This window comes from Polyodon spathula, chromosome 19 (genome assembly GCF_017654505.1).
Source record: "Polyodon spathula isolate WHYD16114869_AA chromosome 19, ASM1765450v1, whole genome shotgun sequence".
Classification (NCBI taxonomy): domain Eukaryota; kingdom Metazoa; phylum Chordata; class Actinopteri; order Acipenseriformes; family Polyodontidae; genus Polyodon; species Polyodon spathula.
The window spans coordinates 26,749,327-26,768,693 of NC_054552.1; the positions used below are offsets into that span (position 1 = coordinate 26,749,327).

Here is a 19,367-nt window from a genome sequence, read left to right on the forward strand (position 1 = left end):
AGCCGCGCCTTCATAAACGGCTAGCGAGGCTCTGTTTCACCAACCAGCAGCGCAGGCCCTTCCCGCTGCCTCAGGCGCCAGCTTTCAAACAACGGCTCGAGTCACTGGCGACGCAACCAAACTACCCTCCGCACACAGTTAACCACGCCTTACTTAATATCCATTGGAGCGCGCACAAGCACGTGCCAGAATCCTTGTCTTGATTGGCCAGCTTCACTGTCAGTTATAGACTTTTTTTTTTTTTCAGTTGCAAGGTTGGTCGTCTGGAGAGGGCTTGGGGTTGCTATGTGTGTGGTATAAAGTGGCACATCTACGCGCTGAAGTTTTAAATATAAATTTTAATATAGTGAATTTGAGGTAGAATATGAAAGGACTACAATATTCAATCAAGATTGTTGGTAAGCTAGTTTTCATATTTGTAGTTCTTTAGTAGTCTGTGTGTGTGTGTGTGTGTGTGCTATATATGGATGTAATTTCATTATGTAAAGTATTTGTGTATATTTTTTAAAGCGGTACATTGGGAGATTAGTTTGTCAACTGGATTTGAACGTACTTCACATACGTAGTTGGTACATTTAGGTGCACTAATACATAGTCAGTATGTCAAGGCTACCTGTGTGTTAATGTATAATTAATGTGAAAATAAACAGTGCAATTAATTATTTCCAGAGTAGTTGTGGCATGCAAGTCAAAATACAATGTTAGTAAAGCTCGATGTAAAACACTGTGTCGTTAGCTTTATACTCCAGTGTGAAATGTGCACATGTTTTGCTGGTACTGCAAATAATAATTGTACTTCATAATCCCATCCTCCTGAATTTGGTGCCTCAGAAAACGAGTAAAAACATGCGTAATGAAATATAAGTGAAGGTGTGGTATGTTATATTTTGAGCATACCTGTTCATTTAATTATGTGGCACTAAATCTATCTGGTATGTGTTCATCAGTTCCTTCCCAGTGCCCAGTTAATGGTGTTTCTCAGCTTTGGGATAGATTTTTACCAGTGTTTGCACCTGACACACACATTACATGCTGTCTCTTTTTGCAGGCTTGATCTGAAGTACTGATAACACACATCTGTGAAACATGTCAATAGACTTTGACAGCGCAGCCTTACAAACTCAGCATGAAGAAGAAGAATATGACAGAGAAGACTATGCCAGAGAACAGGAGGTCGTGTATGGCTTTCAAATATTGCTTTTATGTCATGCAGTGCAATGACAATGTTGTCTGAGCATATTTTTGTATTTTCTGGCTGGTTCACTATTATATTATATAATATTCTGTATTGAAATGCTTTTGTAAGATGGAGCAATACATACAAATATTTGGGCTTTAAGTTGTAAGTGCTTGAAAAGATGTTTCTAGGTTTGGTACCATTTTCACCCCTCTCTTTATGCAGGATTGTTCCATCTCGGCCACATAAATTAGAAACACGGAATAAACTGAAGTTAATATCTCACTGTGCCCACATGATGGCGCTGTTAATCAGGTTTTATATTAGTATTGTTAACTGTTTCTGCTGACTCAGGAGACAGGAAATAACTGCTGTAAAGTTTTAGACTATAATATTGGCTCTAAGCAGTCTTTTGTGGCAGTTTAAACACTCTTAATAAAAAGCATAATGTAATGCAACAATTGCTGATGTGTTGCAGATACTATGTTGTGTGTCACTGGATTTATTTAAATGAAATATAAAAGTAATATGAGGGACTTGCAGTTAATATTTATTAACTCAGGTGTGACACTGATTAACCTGAAAGCTTCAACATTCTTTCTCATTTGCCTCTCACTGGGTGTGTTAGACACACACAGGTGGATTGGGGCTATGTTTTGTACTAGTTTAGGCTTCACTATAAATGTTTCAGACTGATAATGCATGTCATTTTAACAATTTTGTAGACTTTGGTTGGCCATCTGGCAAAATTAGTTTGGGAGGAAGAAAAGGAAAATTTGTTTAAAAATGTGCACGATGCAAGGTTATGGAATAATGCATTCTCTTGTCTTCGGAACTGAGCAAAGGAGTATGAAACTTTGTTAGAAGTTTTGTTACAATGAAACTTTATTTTACTCTGTCCTTAGTCAGCTATGTTGTTGAAAGTTTATAAAACTAAAGATGACCTACGGAGCAAACTTTTATGCAGGGGATTTAATTTTGTAAATGCGTAACTAGCAAGTCAACTTAAAAAAAAAATAAAAAAAAAATAGTGATGCACAACTGCTGTTTCTGCTCTAGCACATGTGTAGCAGTTGCTGTTTTTGTAGCATAGTGTCCAATACATGCTCTGTGTGTGTATATACCCAATCTAATAAAATAAAACAAAACGGCATGTACATATTGTGGAAACCAATACCAGATGGGCTGAAGGAAAGTGTACAGTACGTTCAAGAATATTTATTTAAAGTAAGTAGAACCAGCTAAGCTGCTGAGACATTCAAAACCTAAACTGAAAATAAGTTACAATATATACACAATATGACTGAGTATGTGATATATATATATATATATGTATATATATGTGTGTGTGTGTGTGTGTGTGTGTGTGTTTGATCTGCTAGCTATTGGTGGGCTTGGGTTAGACCTACTTGTGGGTTTATGCTGTAATTGTACCCATGCCACAAACCCAAAGCACTAAAAATGTTGAGATATTGAAAAACTTATTCCTTAAACACAATGCTGTAGAATAAGTGTATACAACAATAGAACATCTCGGCCTTCTGTTTTAGCTATGTACTTGCATGGAGTACATATTTATCTTTCAAAATGTTTTCTTAAATTTGATGAATCAATGTGCTTTTTTTTTGCTTTTTTTTTTTTTTGTTATTACATCATAGCTGCACAAGTTGTTGACTGATCTTCCTGATGATATGCTGGAGGACAGCAGAGATGTGTCCTCTCCAGAACTCAATTATTCTGGTTGCAGTGCAAACGGGACCTCTGGCAGGTAAGGCAATTTCACATTCGAAGGTTGCACCAACTATGGGGACACAACTCTCAATATGAGTACTGCACTTTGCTATGAACAAGCATAGATTTCTATTCTTCAATATGATTCTTGGGTAATGTTTACAAGAGTCTTCCATAGTTTAGCTGCCTGTGTACTCTGCTTTATCTGAAACTTTGTTGCAGCAACAGGAGAGTATGATTGCCACAAGTGGCTGTTTCCAATGTTTGAATTGCAAAGTTAAAAACAGTATTATTGGATATCAATGAGGGCTGTTGTGTCTGCAACCGGGATGGGATATTTTCCAGATTTAATATTTTACACTGTTTTTTTTTTAAAACTTTTTTCTTTTTATTTTAATAGACCTCCACAAACATGGGATTTGAATAATCGTCAAGGAGTAATTAGCACTGGGGGAGTGGTAAGTTAAACTTTTTGTTTTAAAAAAATCCTAATTTATCCAAAAGCTCCCGTCGTCTGCAAAATGTTTGTTCTGCTTTTCGATGTACATAAATTATACTTTTAATTATTTTGAGGTTTTCAAAGTTTTACAAATGCTCTGTTTAAATGCAGCAGTGTTCTTGCTTGTTTTAATGTTCATTATATTCAATCATGTCTAGTTTGGAACACAAATATCTGCTTCAGTACAAATTGAACAAGAAACAGTATGCAAAAAGAAAATCTGCTGCTGAATAAGTAAAATCTTTACTGCATGTCAAAAATATTTTTATGTTGTCTAATTGTAAGTCCAATGATTTTCTGTTGAGGATTATGAGGATGGCTACATTCAGGACCAGTACCATGAAGAATACTTTAATAGGAATGGTAACGAGCATGTTAATGGACATGTTAACCATGGTGATCCCCATGGCAATGGATGGAGTGAGCAGCAGGAAGGGGAAAATGACCACGGGTATATGTATAACCACATGGGTTATGAGTACCTCAACACAGATGCTCAAGTTGCTGCTGGTAGCAAGGATTACAGTATAGATGAAAGATTTGAACAAGATCCATATGTCCAGACCAATCCATATCACCCTCTTGGACCATATCAACAACATGCTGAAAGGCCCAGGGAAGCATTTAATCATGATGATCAAAGTGTTCAGAGCCAGCAGTATCAGGTGTGTTTTCTTGGTTTAGAAAATGTTTGATCAGAAGGATTATTTTTTTATTTGGTGTGGAAATTGATTATTTTGCCTTGAAAGAAGTTTCTTAACCCAATTTTAATTGTGAATTCTTTCATATCTACAACCTTTGTGTATACTTTGCTTCTGTAAACGATCTTTTCAATGCCAAAGGCATATCTAAGGAGATGAGCTGAAATTCTCAGTTGTTGACTGAGAAAAGAGCTGGCAGCATCCACAGTGCTGATTAAGGGAACCACTGCAAATTATTATTAGAATGGAATACAACGCCTATTTACATGTAGATAACTGAGAAAGTAAAAAGCAAGACTATGGGGAAGGTGAGAAGTCTATCTGTGCAAATGACCAATTCATAGATATAAAAAAAAAAAAGTGTAACCAGATTTAAATAAATTCAGAAGTATAAGTTACCTGGTCGATAGTAGTTTTGTTTGAGATGATATTAAGATAGGCATTTGATGTATGCCCTTTTAAACCACTTATATTTTAATTATACTGTATCTTCTCCTTAAAACAGGGTTTTACTGAAACCGGCAATGTGGGTGACAAACCTATGGACGGCTACAAAGTCAACTATAACCGATATCTGCCTGCAGTGCAGCCTGAAATTTTCAATGCTGAAGTAAACAACAAAGATGCCAAATTTGAACAGATGCAGATAGAGTTCTTGAATCCTGGTACAAGTGTGTGATGTTTATTTATTTATTTTTTGTTTTATTGTTGTTGAACATTATTTATCTTACAAGTAGTATTGCCTTTAAAAAAAGAGACCCTTACAGCATGTTTAATAAGAAAAGCTTGGTTATATTGTGAACCTAGAAAAACTAGATGCACAAGCCTAAGATATACACTTCTTTGTATACTGGTAGTTTGGTTGAATGACAGTAAGCATCCATATTTTCATTCGATGAACATATGCATAGTTCAAATTTTTTGTATTTCAAAAATTTAGATTCAGCAGAAACCCAACAAATTGCACAGTTCCAGGTCCTCTATAAGGCTCGAGGAAGACAGCTTGAAGAACTTCAGCAAAAGCTGGAAGACTGTGGCCGAGACATGAGATACCTTAATCACCAGCTTGCTATAGCAAAGGGTAGGTTTAGTCACTGGTCCCATCAATCCTATTGTCTTTAGAAAGATGTTCATGTGAACATCCTCAAATATAACTGCCAGGACTGGTTTCAGTAAAAAGCATTGGAATGGAAATAATCGTTGTTCTGTTACAGAGGTGTGGTGATCATGTTCAGTACTGCATGAATCTCTTTTTGCTGCCAGCCTTGAAAGCTTTAAATACCCAATCCCCAATATTGTGGAGATAAGTTGATGTGTGCCCTGTGCACACAATAAATACTTACATGCCATGAAACCCAGACATGTGCAACATGTTAACCACCTTTGCACTGCTAATGTGGCCCCAAAATTAGTTGTGTGGTTGTTTTTTTATATAATTTTGTATGATTATTTTTTAGATGAAAAGGAGGGTTTGGCTCTTACCTTGCAAGAATCTAGAAAGCTGATTAAAGATGGAAAGGAAAAGGAGGTGCAGTTATCAGGGCAGATTAAAGCCTTGGAGTTTCAAGTTCAAACCTTAACTGCCAAAGAAGAAAAGGTCAGTAATTTGAAACATTTAGGGCTGGTTTCACAGACCCTGAATAGCACAAGTCTTGGATTATCTTAAACTAATGCTTTCATAAATAGGATGGCAGCACTTTCTTTTATTTTATATATTTTTTATTGTATTTTGGTTATGTACAGAATTTGGAAAAACAGAAGACTGCAGAGGCAGCCCTGGACAGTATGCAGCAGCAGATGATGGAGCTGTGCCGTTCAGAATCTCTTACTCGAGCCAGGGAGCAACACGAGAGCATCCTTACAGCTTTAAAGGAAAAGCATGAAGACAAAGTGTTGGCTTTGCAGCAGAAACTAGATGCACAGAGCCACGCTTTGGAAGAGCAGGTTAGAGAAGATAGATTCCAGTGTAATGACTCAATTACTGTGTGATTTGTTTTTATTAATAGTCCTGCTGTATCTTTTTTTAATAGATCAGTGTAAGTATTTGTAACTGCATACTGTGCAAACTACAGTACACACCTCAGAGAAACCCGTATTTCAAGTAGATCATTTTTTGCAAAATTTTATTTGATCTCAGTTTTATTGCATGTCAGGATTACCCTTCATGCACTTATTAGTATTGTTTTTGAAAAGTTCAATATAGAGTTTATAATATAAATTAAATAAATGTTAAATACTTTTTCTCTTCTAGAAAGAAATTTGTCATCGCCTTCAAGAACAGATTAAGCAACAAGAGAGACAACAGGAAGAAGCCAAATTGGAGAAAGTTGAAATAATTAACAGACTTGCAAAGAGTTTGGAGGAAAGCCAGCAACAGTGTACAAACCTGCTGCAGACAGGTCTGTATTTTGGCAACCCTCATTAACAATTCTCTAGGTTCTTTTATTTTAATCTTATTCTACACATATCTCTGTATTGCCTGTGATTTAGTTTTTGTGGTCTGTATAGGCTGTGAAATATCATGCATCTTGTAGTACATCTTTGTGCTGTGATACTAAAGTACATGTATTTATACTTTTGCATAATTTGTGTTCATGTTTTACATTTCTCCTTTTTATAGGTACAGTGCAGGAGCTCAACCAACTGAGATTTCAGCTACAGCAAGCACAATCTGCTAAAAATATCAGTGACAGCATGAACAAGTCTTTGCAGGTCAGTACGTATGCTTCACTAATCTTTAATGTAAGTTTGCAAGTGTATTCTATGTGTGTACTGCTTGATTTTTCTAAATTATTTAAGGAGCATTTATGTAATCCTATTGATTTTAATTTATTTTCTTATTTCAGGAAGAGCTTGGTGAATTAAAGGAACAAATAACTCTTTATGAATCTGCTGGTAAATTTGGAGTTCTTTCTGCTGATCCCTGTGGTGATTCAGAGGCGCCAATGTCTGATTCCTATGTGGAGCTGGGTATCAAGAATGTTAACTGGAAAAGTACAAAATTTCACAGGTAGTTTTTTCTGGAAAGAGTGCGTTTTCCTATACATGTCACCTTTCCTAGCATTTCTTTCTTGGTTATTCAGGATTTCTGTGGTAAATTTCATTAACACCATAACCATGTACATATTGTCTCTCAATCACCCAAGGCCCGATTTATCTAAACAAACTTTCTTTTTCTTAATATTTTAATGCAACATGAATACACGAGTCAATCAGAACAGTATCTGACATTGGAGAGCTTTGCTTGAGGTTATATATTTGCAGTAATTTTCTCCCCAGCACCTCATCTGTCGGAAGAACCGATAAGAGCATGTCTAAGGATGATATGATAATGGAACTTAAAGCTGAGCTGGAACGTTTCTTGGGCAGTTTTAAAGTCAAGAGACAAAAGATTACTCAGTTACAAGATGAACTCAAACAGTCTCAGAGACAAATGCAAGAACTGAAAACTCAACTGGAGAAAGCTGAAAAGAATGCAAAAGATCATGAGGTGAGGATCACTGGGGACCAAATTCTAGAAATATTAAATCACAGGTTTGATATTATGTATGTAATAAATTGTATATTTTTTGTATTGTAGGTCAGAGAAAACAGCTTGGAAAAACATCTGGAAACATCAGTCACTGATAAGGCAGTGAAGGAGGAGGTGGAACGGCTTCAAAGGGAAAACCAAGCCTTGCAGCAGGTTATTGAGGTAAGAACAAATTACTTCCACTCAACATGCTATTGACTTCAGTTACACTCGTTAATGATATGCAGTATTTGCAAGCAATGCATGTTTTTTTTTGTTGGCTGACATTTCTGATCAGATACTGAGTGAAACTGTTTTGAACCAATAATATGTTTTTGGGTGGGGAAAAAAGTTTTCTGGATGTTGAAGATTTTTAAAGTTTTACCTGGACCTACATTATTACAGGATTGTATAAAAAAAAATGCATGCCATTTTTAAAACTTGTAACAACATACATCCAGACACGCTGATTTGCTTCAGCAGCTAATACTAGTTTGATTTGGTGGTCTCCTTTATTTACTTTCATTTTAGAAACTAAGACATCAGGTCAAGGAACTGAGAAATAGCAAAGAGACGCTTAAATCGGCAAACCAGGAGCTGTGCACCGAAATGAGAAAGATGATGCAGGATTTCGACCAGGATAAGCAGGAGACCACTGAAAGGTAAATCTTAAATTTGAATAGTGTCTGCACCATGCAGCACTGTGGAATCAGTTTTATGCTCTCGGATGCTAATTGTTCTCTATTTTCCTCACTTATTTTTATTTTGAGGTTTGAAAAAACACACCAGCAGCACCGTGAGGATATTGTAAATCATTTGCGTGGAGAGTTATTACAGGAGCATGAGTTTGAGAAAGAGCAGCTGACGCAGCTTTATGAAGAAAAGATACATTCTTTGGAGTAAGGGTTTTTATTTATTTTGGAAAAAAATATGCTTTTATGGTTAGTTTTGGTAAACTTTGATATTGATAAACAGGTGCAAGTTTTGTAACAGTAATTATTATTTTTCCTGTGTGTGTCTGTTTTGATTTCATGTAGCTTTTATTTATTTGTTTTTAGGTGATGTGAAAAATAGCCTAAACCTTTATTGTATTTTATGTAGGATAAAACTATCTGATCTTAATCAGGAGATGGCTGGAGTACAAGAATGCTACATCACTGTCTGCAAAGAAAAGAACTTATTGGAAGAAGATTTAAGAAGGAAACTGGAACAAGAGATGGCATTAAAAGAGAATGAGGTAACTATTTTTTCACATTTTAAACCATGAAAACAGCTGTTCATTTTAAAATAAAATGTTCAGTCTTCTTGCAACAGATTTTTATGTTGAACAAGTGATTTCAGTGGGTGAGAGCAGAACACAACTCTCCTGTTCCAGACAATTGCAATGAAGATCATACTACAGTAAACATGATGTTTAACTGGTCTAAAACACTGTCCAACGTGGGTTAAGAGAAACAATACTTAGATTATAGATGTCATGTGATGGACTGCCTTGCTTGCATTGTAACTTGTCTAAGATGGTTTACCTGAAGGTACAAGTGCATTTGTTTTTTTTAAATTAACATTTGTCATCACTTCTGTCAGTTAAAGACGCAATTATCTGAAGAAAATAAACGTTCCTTAGAAAGTTTCAAGTCTGAATTAGAAGAAAAGCACAGGATCTTCAAAGCAACAACAAAGGACCAGTTGATGAAGGAGAAGAAAGCTGATCTCAAACAGCAGGTTAATGCACAGGTGGCATTAGCAAAAATTTCCTGGCAAGAGGAGCAGAAGCACGTAAGAAACTTAACATTTTTCTGGGAGTGGGATAGAGAATCTGCAAAGAAATTGAAAGACACAATACATTTTAGAAACAATCACTGACACCCATGATGGCTGTTTTAAGCTAAGAACTTACTGTATGTTAGAGTTAAAGCACCCCATGGTGGTAGTCTTTTATGGCGTTGTCACCGGGTAGATTTAATTTTTCTAATGTTTTTCCACAGCAACAAAGCCAATTAATGTAAGTATTTATTGTGAATGACTCCAGTGGCTTTGTTTTTGTTCAGTTAAGTGAAGCATGTACACATTAAAATATCCTTGGTATTATGTATAATGGAGACTAGTGCTGAAGACGTGACAATTTTTTTTGAATTTCAGGTGACAGAAGAAGCCATTCTAAAAGCTGTGCAAGAAGTCGAACAGGAATGGAGCCAGCGGTTACAAAAATCTATCAACGATATAAAGCACGAGCGTTTAACCGATAAACGAGAGCAAGCCTGTCAGACAGAACAATCTTCTGATGCAGGTGGCATTCCAGAAGAGGAAGTGGAGGAAAAAATGAAAGCACAGAGACTGAAATTGCAACAAGAAGCAGAAGCGTGTCAAGCTGTAGCTGTCAAGGAGGCTATGAAAAAAGCACAAGGTGAACTGGAAAAGAAACACCAAGAAAATGTTGCAAAACAGGTAAAAATCCATCTTCATAAGAAAGGCAAGTCATTGCCTTCTGAAAGGTCATATACAGTAATGGGAGGTTTAAAAACAACTGAAAAAAAGTTTTACTGCATTCTAAATACAACCATTAACCTTAATTATAGCTGGTTGTGTTTATTGGTTGTGTCATTAAATATAACTAATGAGTCGAAATGAATGTATCAAAGTGTTTGTCTTACTTTTCCATTGTAATTTGTAAGTCGGTACGTGTGCACTTTCCAGTTGAATGCCTACAAATGGAGAAATAATGATGGTAGCTTTTTGTAAGACTTTTTTTTTTTTTTTTTTATGTTGATTTTGTTTTTAATTAAGTGCAGGCTTTGTTCATTATTTGCACAATTTCTAAAGGTCAAATTTCTATTTGTATAAAATATAAGGCCAATAGTGGTTATTACTGATGTTAATATAACGTTAACCTTGATGGTTTTTTTTTTTTTTTTTTTTTTTTTTTATATTTGAGTTTCTGAAGTTTCAACAATGAAAGGCTAACATTGTTTTATGTCTCCTGTAGGTAGAAACGGCTGTGTCCAATGCTTATACTCGCTGGTGTAATGAGTTAAATGCCCTTCCAGAGTATAAAGCCAGTCTCCAATCAGAGAAAGAAAAGTGGGAGAAAGAACATGAACAGGATTTAGCCAAACAGGTAACAAATAGTAAACGAAGAATAGAAGGGTTTGAGTCTGTCTGTTTATTTATTTAAGTCTACATTAACCAAAATAGGGATTCTGGATTCGTTTCTCCAAGCCATGAGTAAATTATTTTTTTTTTTTTTTTTTTTTTTTTTTGTTGTTGTTGTTTTTTGGTTTGTGTGGAGACTTGTGATTTTTTGTTGTTGCTGTTGCAGATATCAACAGTGCTCAAAGCAGCTGAAGGAAGATGGAAGAAAACCCACCTTAAAGAAATTGATAGGATGGAAGCAAGCATGAAAAATACAGAGCTGCAAGAGAAAGTGTTGTCTCTCCAGAGAAACTTGGACCATCAAAAAGAAGAGGAAGCTGTCCTCATAAAGGCAGAGTTGGCCAAAGCCCATGCACAGTGGAACAGGGAGAAACAAGAGGAAATTAACAAAATTCATGAAGCGAATGAAAAAGATTATCGAGCCTTTTTGGACGAGCACCGAAGTAAATTAAATGAAGTGATCACAGTAGCCAAGGAAGACTTTGAAAGGCAGAAAAAAGAATTGATAATCAGAAAAGAGACTGATTTCAAGCAGATTCTTGATAGAAAACAGAAAGAGTGGTCAACACAGCAAGTGGTGAAAACTGAGAGAGAGAAACGACAAATTGAGGATGAAATTTTCATTGAGCTTGAGGTTTTGCTTGGTGAAGTCAAGGAGCTACTAGTTAAAGATCCCAATAGCCCGTCCCGAGTATCTGACAAATTGTCAAGCACTCAAAGACAACCACGCAATCAGTACTTTGGAAAATTAAAAGCATGCTTGGTGTCAACATGCAAAGATGTTGTTTCCAAAGTGATGGATATCTCCAAACAAGAATGGGAAAAGGTAGTGTGGTGTAACATATTCCCTATCTGCATTAACATTGGGGAGCTTGAAACATTTTTGCCCAACACAGCAAATTACACCAGTTTGCGAATGTTTAGGCTCATGGATCTATTAATATACACAGAGTAGGTTTTGTTCCCCCAGGCATTATGAAGGAGCACACAATTTCATATTAATCAAACAAGTCAGAAGCTTTCATAGATACAAACATTTAAAATAAATAAATAAACCATAGCTGTGCTGCATTCATTGTGAAATACGTATCTTATATATATATATATATATATATATATATATATATATATATATATATATATATATATATATATATATATATATATTATTTTTTTTTTTTAGGAAAGTGAAGAAAAGCTATGCTGTGCTTTAAGAGAGGAGAAACTTCGTCATGAACAAGAAATGAAAGCAAAAGTAGAACTTGGAATTCATCATAATGGTATTAAGCACCCCTGTAAGGGGAGCCTATATGTTTTTGTAAATCCATTTTTTTAACTCTTAATACCTTAGACAAAATTGCCACCTTAAAGCCTTGTATCTTAAAGATCAGTTCAGGTACTGATTTCATACCTGTAGGTTTATATAAACACTGCTGCAATTGTAAACTTTGACATTAACCCTTGAGGCCATGTAGGATTCCAACATATTTTATATTTGGTCCACAGATGTAATATACAATTATCAAGTTTCACTATCAACCTTTCAGTATGCATGTTGCTCCATTGTTTTAATCTCTGGTCATGTCTGTGATGAATACCACACTCATTCTCAACACAGATTGTCAATAACTCTGTTAGTTTTCATTATTGGTGTTGTCAGGACATGCCCTGAGTTTGTTAGTTATTTACAGTTTTCCAGGATCATCCTATTAAGATAGTGACCTTGCCAGATTCAGCCGTGGGAGAACACATGCAGGCGAGACTGTCATTCAACATGCCTACAATTAAATGATTAGTGAAGTTAAACTGATTTTAAAAGCAAGTACAGGGCTTAAATATGTTAAATTTAAACACAGGCTTTAGTATGACCAAGGAGTCTGTTACATAAGGAAGGCATGATTTTGTTAATGTCCTACTTAAAGATTAACTCTTTAAGTCAATACATTTTTAGTATACACACGTTTTTTATTCCTGTTTGAAATTTATCAGTTTCCAAAGACTTTGTTTAAATAATGTTGTGGTGGACTATTGTATTTTTTTGGTAGGAAGGCACACAATTCAGACAGCCAACAAAAAAATTAAATGTAGTAAAACAATTGAATGCTATGACATTATTATGCTCCTTTTTTATTTATTTATTTTTTCTTCACAATTTAAAGGCCAAGAGCAAGAAAAGGAAGAACTGCTATCTTGCAGTAAGCATTGCATTCAAAAGCTTGAAAAATCACAAAAACAATGTCATGATCTACGAAGAAACCTGGAGAAAGCTTGCAGGCAGCTTCAGCAGACTGTAAGAGAGAACAAGGCTAATGTACATAAAATAAAAGGTATTATTTCATTTTTAGAGAGGGGGGTGTTTCCATTCACCACCAACACTCTCTAATCATTTAAATAGACAGCGTAAGCAGAGTGTACGTTATTGCTTTACAAAAATCTATTTAAAAATGACACTTACTTCTCTCCCACCCCCACTGCAGCAGATTGTGAAGAGGCCATTAAGAAAGAAAGGGAAGAAGGTTTAAGAAGAGTTCAAGAAGTAAAGGCATCTAGGAAAACAGCATCCACAGGGTATGTATCCCATCAATTCATTTGGAAGTTATGATTCTTGGTTAATGGCTTACTATCAAAAAGCTCCATGAAGCAGAAGTCCAGTTCTCTGGTTTTTCAGTTGTTTACGCGCAAGTTGTAACAGATATATGTGATACGTTTTTTTGTTTTGTTGTTTGCACCTTTTAAGGTCACAAACCGAAGATAAGCCCTGTATTCAAAAAGGGTTAGAAGAAATCCGGGAACAATATTTGAGAGCTGTTTGCAAAATTAGAGGTAAATTTAATGCCTATTTTTATGAGTATAACCAAGAGATTTAATATGAAGAAGAGTGTTTGATATTAAACTAGTGTTGTTAAAAAATACACAATATAGTCCAGGTAGAGAAGCTATTCCGATCATTAGAGATTCCTACATTAACGTTGACACTTACAAATACCCCTGTAAGGTTTTCAGCACTTTAAAAAAGTGCAAATTGTATTAAGTTTTTAAGTCTGCTAACATCATAGCAATTGGATTCATTCAGGAGGTGCAGAAATTATGCACCTGCATGTGGGTAGAAAGGATATCTGCTAAAACAGACACCAAAGTGCACACACAACTTCAATGAAGATGCATCTTTCAATCTATATTGACTGAATGTCTTTACAGCCTACAAAAAATAAGATGATGGTTTACAACAAAAAAAAGCCCTGCAACAGAAATATGGTGGAAGCTTATGCAGAGCGTTTAACTTAATATACTTTTACATATTCTTTTTTTACAGCCTGTAATTTTACATTTGTGCTGGGCCAAGGTGTGCATATCACTGACGTGTTTGACAATTATTCTGTTTTGGTTTGTTTCAACAGGAGACATGCTTCGGTATATCCAAGAAAGCAAGGAGAGAGCAGCTGAAATGATAAGAGTGGAGGTATTGAGGGAGCGACAAGAGACTGCTCGGAAAATGCGAACATACTATTTAACCTGTTTGCAGCAACTGTTGGAAGATGGTGGAAAGAAAGAAGGGTAAGGATTACAACTTTCACTGTCTACTTAATTGTATTGTCTTATACATAAACACTTAACTCCATGCAAGCTAAACTACTTTTTTTCTTTTCTTCAGTGCTGAAAAGAAAATTATGAATGCTGCTAGCAAACTAGCTGCAATGGCAAAAGTGTTGGAAACGCCTGCTCCCAATAGAAAGTGCAATAAAAAGGATGCTGTGACAGGTGTGTATTAATGTTTACTGCGGTGTTCAGTAGATTTTTATGTTTTTTTTTTTTTTTTTTTTTGGTTTAAAGTAGTCAAATGTATCTGTTAATTTTTCCCTAAAACACAGTCAATTAATACATATGTTTGATTCTATATTGAACATTGACTGGTAATTTCTTGTTACAATGCTATAAATACATCTGGCATAAAGTATATTACAGTACCAAGAGAAAGAGGTTAACTGTACTGGGTCTACTCCAAGTGACCACATTGCCAGTAAAACTGCCCATGTACAGTGTACTCTAGATGGGCAGTTGCCAGAGAGGTGTTTCTGATGCAAGATCTGTGCTTCCATTGTAGAACTGGTGAGAATGTGATTGCCAACTCTCTCCCTAACAGTAGACAAACTGTAACATGGCCAGTCAGGAAAGGGACTATGTACAAGTTGTTTGTGACATCTTTGATTCGCCTTGAATTTTTTTTGTTTTTAGGAACACATATCTGGTGTTTTTTTTTCTTAGTGTTAATTTTTCCTTTTTTATTTTATGAACAAACACAATTTTATACAAGCAGGTTCCATAAGATCATCTGAATCTGCTGCAGTCAACACCAGAATAATTGAGGAAAACTCTTTCTGTGCTGTGTTAGACCACAAACCAAAATACTCTGCAAGCAAGTTTCCAAGCGGGGATGCTGATCAACCAAACACCCAGGCTGCCGATAAGGACACATTGCATAGCCATTTTGTACAACGTTGTAATGTTACAGCCACAAAAAAAAATGTATCCGAAGATATTTCGGCACAAGTTGAAAGAAATGATTATCTTAGTGGTGTTGACCAAACGGGTGTATTTTCACATTTCAAAGATGTAAACAGAAAACTGTACAGTTCAGCTGGACAGAAAAACAAGGACATTACTTGCAATTCTGCTGTCTACCATTCCCAAGTGAATTTTGGCCATACACATCTATTCAACACTGTTGATAGTTTTGGTGATACAGTATCCACGCATGTAACTCTTCGAAATCAAAGCAAGGATATGGTGCCAAAGGGACTTGACCACTGCCAATCAGAAAACTGTTTTGCTGCTGAATCTATGAGCAATCTGTTTGATGTTCAGGAAACCCCTGTTCGAGATGGTGGTGCAAGTGATTGGAGTGCAGTAAGTTTAGGTATGAAATTGGAGAGCAACTTTCCACCATCTCTTTATTCTGCTAATAAAACAGAACCCACAAGAAAGCACACCACAGATATACCACTTGCTGTTTCATCTGTTTCCAATACTGATGACATTTATATGCCTGGGACAGATTTTGTACCCGAGTCTCATTCTGTCACTCCAAAATGTGTGCCAGATGTGCTCTCCAAGCCAAAATCAAAGACCTATCAAGACCCCAATGCAGTTGGACTCCACTTGCCTTTTACTAAAAAAAGAGAACCTATTCCAGGTTCTGAGGTAGAAAAGGTGTATAGATTGTATCCGAATAATTTATTTTCAGAAATAACAGCTGCTCAACAGGACAGTGGATTTGATAGTCCACTTTTGCAGAAATAACCATTAACAGTGCTAGAAGCTGATTCCCTTAAACAGCGATTGTTGCTGCAACAGTGATTGTTATCTGATAAATTAAAATTGCATATAAACAAAAAAAATGAAGTAATTATTATTCATTAACTAATATGTAGTGTGGATAACTATTTTGGACCTGTTTTGTATTAATTGAAGTGTGTTTACTGTCAATTTGTTCAGGGTTTCCATTTTAAGTTTTGTTTTGTAATATGGCTTGCCTTATTTTTATTTTTTAAATTTATTTAATAAATATATATTTTAATATTTGCCATACATAATTTGGTTCTGTTAATGTTTTGTTTCAGGTGTCTTTTAGTTTTGGGATTTTAAAGAGATTATGGATGATCTTGTGCAGACAAAGTAATTACTGACCTAATTTATAAAACAATTGATCAATCGATCACATTCATTAAAAGAGAAAATGTAGGTCTAAAAGGCTAGAGAAGAAGCACCGTGTAGTGTAGAAGTGCTATCTTTTTAAATGTTAACACAACTGTTTTGATATTTTTTATAAACACGTTTCATAAATTGGTATGTGCAGGGTCTGCAACACAGAACAATCAACAATGTCCAATTTAGTAACATTTGAGAAGTGACGTGTTATTGGAAGATAACAATATCCTTAAACTGAAAACGCCTAAGGGGAAAACTACAGGGAACTTTAATTTAAGATGTTTTTTTGCAGCGGACCATGGGTATTCTTAATTGCTTTAGCTGTTAATAAATTGGGTGGATTAGACTAGGATTAATTATCTTGCCTGATTTGTCTCTGAACACTCCTGACAGCTTTCCAAAAGAGGGTTATTTTGTAGTGTGTTTTTATCTACTACTGTTCACATTTTCCTGTTAACAATGTACAAGACACCATCTTCTGCAAATTGTTTTAGTTAAGTGATTTACCTTGCACGTGTAGACACCTGCCTCCCGTAATCCATTGAAAAATATGTAGGTAGGTGCTTTTGTTGAAGACATTCAATTATGAGGGTTGCCTTCCCCCTGTCATTATGTTGAGACATGCCTCTTTTGCCTCACACACACTCTGCCAGCTCCAGGGAAACGGTGACAAGAAATGTTGCAGAAAAAACTCAGGACAGTCCAGTGCTTTCATTGTAGACGACTACATTTCAAAGACAGAATGTAGCTATTTGTGCAAATGAAAAACGTATCTGAACATTCGTTCAATGATAATTGCCATATGAGTTATAAGTTCTCAAACTTAACCGTTTGTTAAGAGTTTCAGGTGTTTTCATAAATAATTCAATTTTGAAATCCTTTGTCCTCTAATTGTCTGTCTGCTGTGCTTGTAGAAATGTTATGCACAAATGAAAACTATTGCGTTAAAAGTTTGGAACCTTTAGAAAAATATGTGAGCTCTTGTACAATTTGAGGCACCAGTGATTGCTAATATGTTATGTCTTGTTTATCTTGCATATAATTTGCTGTGTATCTATGTGTTTGTCTTTGTCATCTGTCTGTCTCTAAAACAAATAAAAACAAATATGAAATTATGACACTGATTTGAGGTGTAGGATGTTTATAATGTACTGACTGAAGAAATATACCATTCACGATTTATTATCAGTCCAATTCAGGGAAGTTGGAGGTGTAAGTTTGCAGCACTGTGTTCTCTGAAATGTCTTAGTCATGATATTTGAGACTCATGACACATCAGGACCTTTTGCTGTTTTGGATTTGGAAGCACTTATAAGAAATCTTTCAAAGTCTGCAATCTGCTTGTAAGAAATGATACACTATGAACATAGCTATAAAAAAAGGTTTATACTGTATATGAAAATATACATTACCGTATGAGAAAGTATATAGATTTCACACACACTCATGCAGCCAAATGTAGAAATGCCTATTAATTCGAAACATGAAATGATCAGTTTCCATATATGCACATTTATTTTTTTATATACATGTAAACTGTAGAAATGTTGCGCTCTTTGATGATTAAAGTAAAATAGGCACTGTACAACTGAAATAATAACAGGAAACATGCGTTTGACTCCTATTTATTTGTAATAGTATTGATTGGATCACCAGAGACAGGTGGTTGATACAATCCACAGGGATTCTCCAGTACCTCACACATCTAGCTGTGGATTATCCAGATGGGCTCAAATTAAACAAATCCAAGTTAATGACTGGTATGGAGGAAGAACTGTACATAGAGAAAATATGTGTATTTATAATGTGAAGAACTAAGTGGTTCACTTACAACATCTCACCGGGGACCGCCTGGTTACAAACCATTATATACCAAAAATTATATCTGTATAGGGCTGATCCTTTTTTGTATATAAATTAACCCTTTTTGTAAGTATTGCATCTTTATATGTTTGATCCTTTTATTCTAACTAGTTCTAATGCAGCAGTAAATACATTGTTAATTATTAGTACTATCTCCAGGTTGTTTCCTTGACAATAAATGTACTTAAAGCTGAATTGGTGTTAGAAATAAAAACAAAAAACACTTAAGACAACAAAAGCAATAGGAGTGGGAGGCTGGTATGTAGAATTGTAAACTTGGTTGCTTTTCTGGAAGGAGAATCCGCCCATAACCAATACGTCATCAGCAAGCGTATAAACGCTCTATACTATTCATTCTTGTCACTTCTTTTTTGTTTTGGCTGCTCAGTCAAGCTCTGGGAGGTCGAAAAAGGAGTTGACCACTTAGAGCCTGGAGGAAGTGCTGCCCTCAGCCATGGATTTCCTGAGGTTTCCCCCTAAAAAAATAAAAAATATGTGAGTAGGGGGTTTTTCCTCACCTGAGTGCTGAGTGGTTTGTATTTAGTAGTTCTGCGGGGTGCGTGGTCGGGTTGAGAGGCTGGCTGTCTCCCTTGGTGCAGTCATGCTCTGGGGGGCGGGTCGAGTCTCAGCTGCTGATTTTCATTAAATTCAATATTTGGGGGTTAGGTGGCAGAGCGGCACTGTGGAGACCATCACAAGTTTTTCATTATTCATTCATGGTTTGGCTGCCTCGTCATTTAGGGGAGAGGTGGCTACAGCCACTTCTTATCTGCCGCACTGGAATGCACGTATCGTTTCGTGTATTTCCAGGAGGCCTAGCGCAGGTACTCACTTAAGCACTGCCATTCACTTAAGCGGATTCTCCGTGCTGAATTGTAAACTTGGTTGCTTTTCTGGAAGGAGAATCCTCCCATAACCAATACGTCATCAGCAAGCGCATAAAAGCTCTGTTCTATTCATTCTTGTCGCTTCTTTGTTGTTTCGGCCTCCATCCTCCCCAGCCACCACCTAGCAGCATGCCTCGTTCTG

General features: G+C 35.9%; 1 protein-coding gene across 3 annotated transcripts; it reads left to right on the top strand.

The window, feature by feature from the left end:
- The first annotated feature begins 277 nt into the window (after positions 1-277).
- Positions 278-16,318, top strand: LOC121295069 (centrosomal protein of 152 kDa-like). Of its 3 annotated transcripts, none has more exons than XM_041219378.1 (28): positions 278-398; positions 1,049-1,173; positions 2,836-2,945; positions 3,309-3,366; positions 3,713-4,072; positions 4,614-4,779; positions 5,049-5,189; positions 5,566-5,705; positions 5,852-6,052; positions 6,360-6,507; positions 6,729-6,820; positions 6,955-7,118; positions 7,388-7,598; positions 7,689-7,802; positions 8,151-8,281; positions 8,390-8,518; positions 8,721-8,856; positions 9,204-9,395; positions 9,759-10,064; positions 10,603-10,734; positions 10,936-11,595; positions 11,953-12,049; positions 12,929-13,096; positions 13,247-13,337; positions 13,507-13,592; positions 14,168-14,324; positions 14,422-14,528; positions 15,082-16,318. In XM_041219378.1, exons 2-28 carry the CDS (start codon positions 1,087-1,089, stop codon positions 16,065-16,067), a joined length of 5,370 nt encoding a protein of 1,789 aa, XP_041075312.1. In that variant the 5' UTR covers positions 278-398; positions 1,049-1,086; the 3' UTR covers positions 16,068-16,318. The 3 variants fall into 3 exon arrangements, with proteins under 3 accessions (XP_041075312.1, XP_041075313.1, XP_041075315.1); XM_041219379.1 differs by having other exon boundaries at positions 15,085-16,318; XM_041219381.1 differs by having other exon boundaries at positions 13,250-13,337.
- The last annotated feature ends 3,049 nt before the right edge of the window (positions 16,319-19,367 follow it).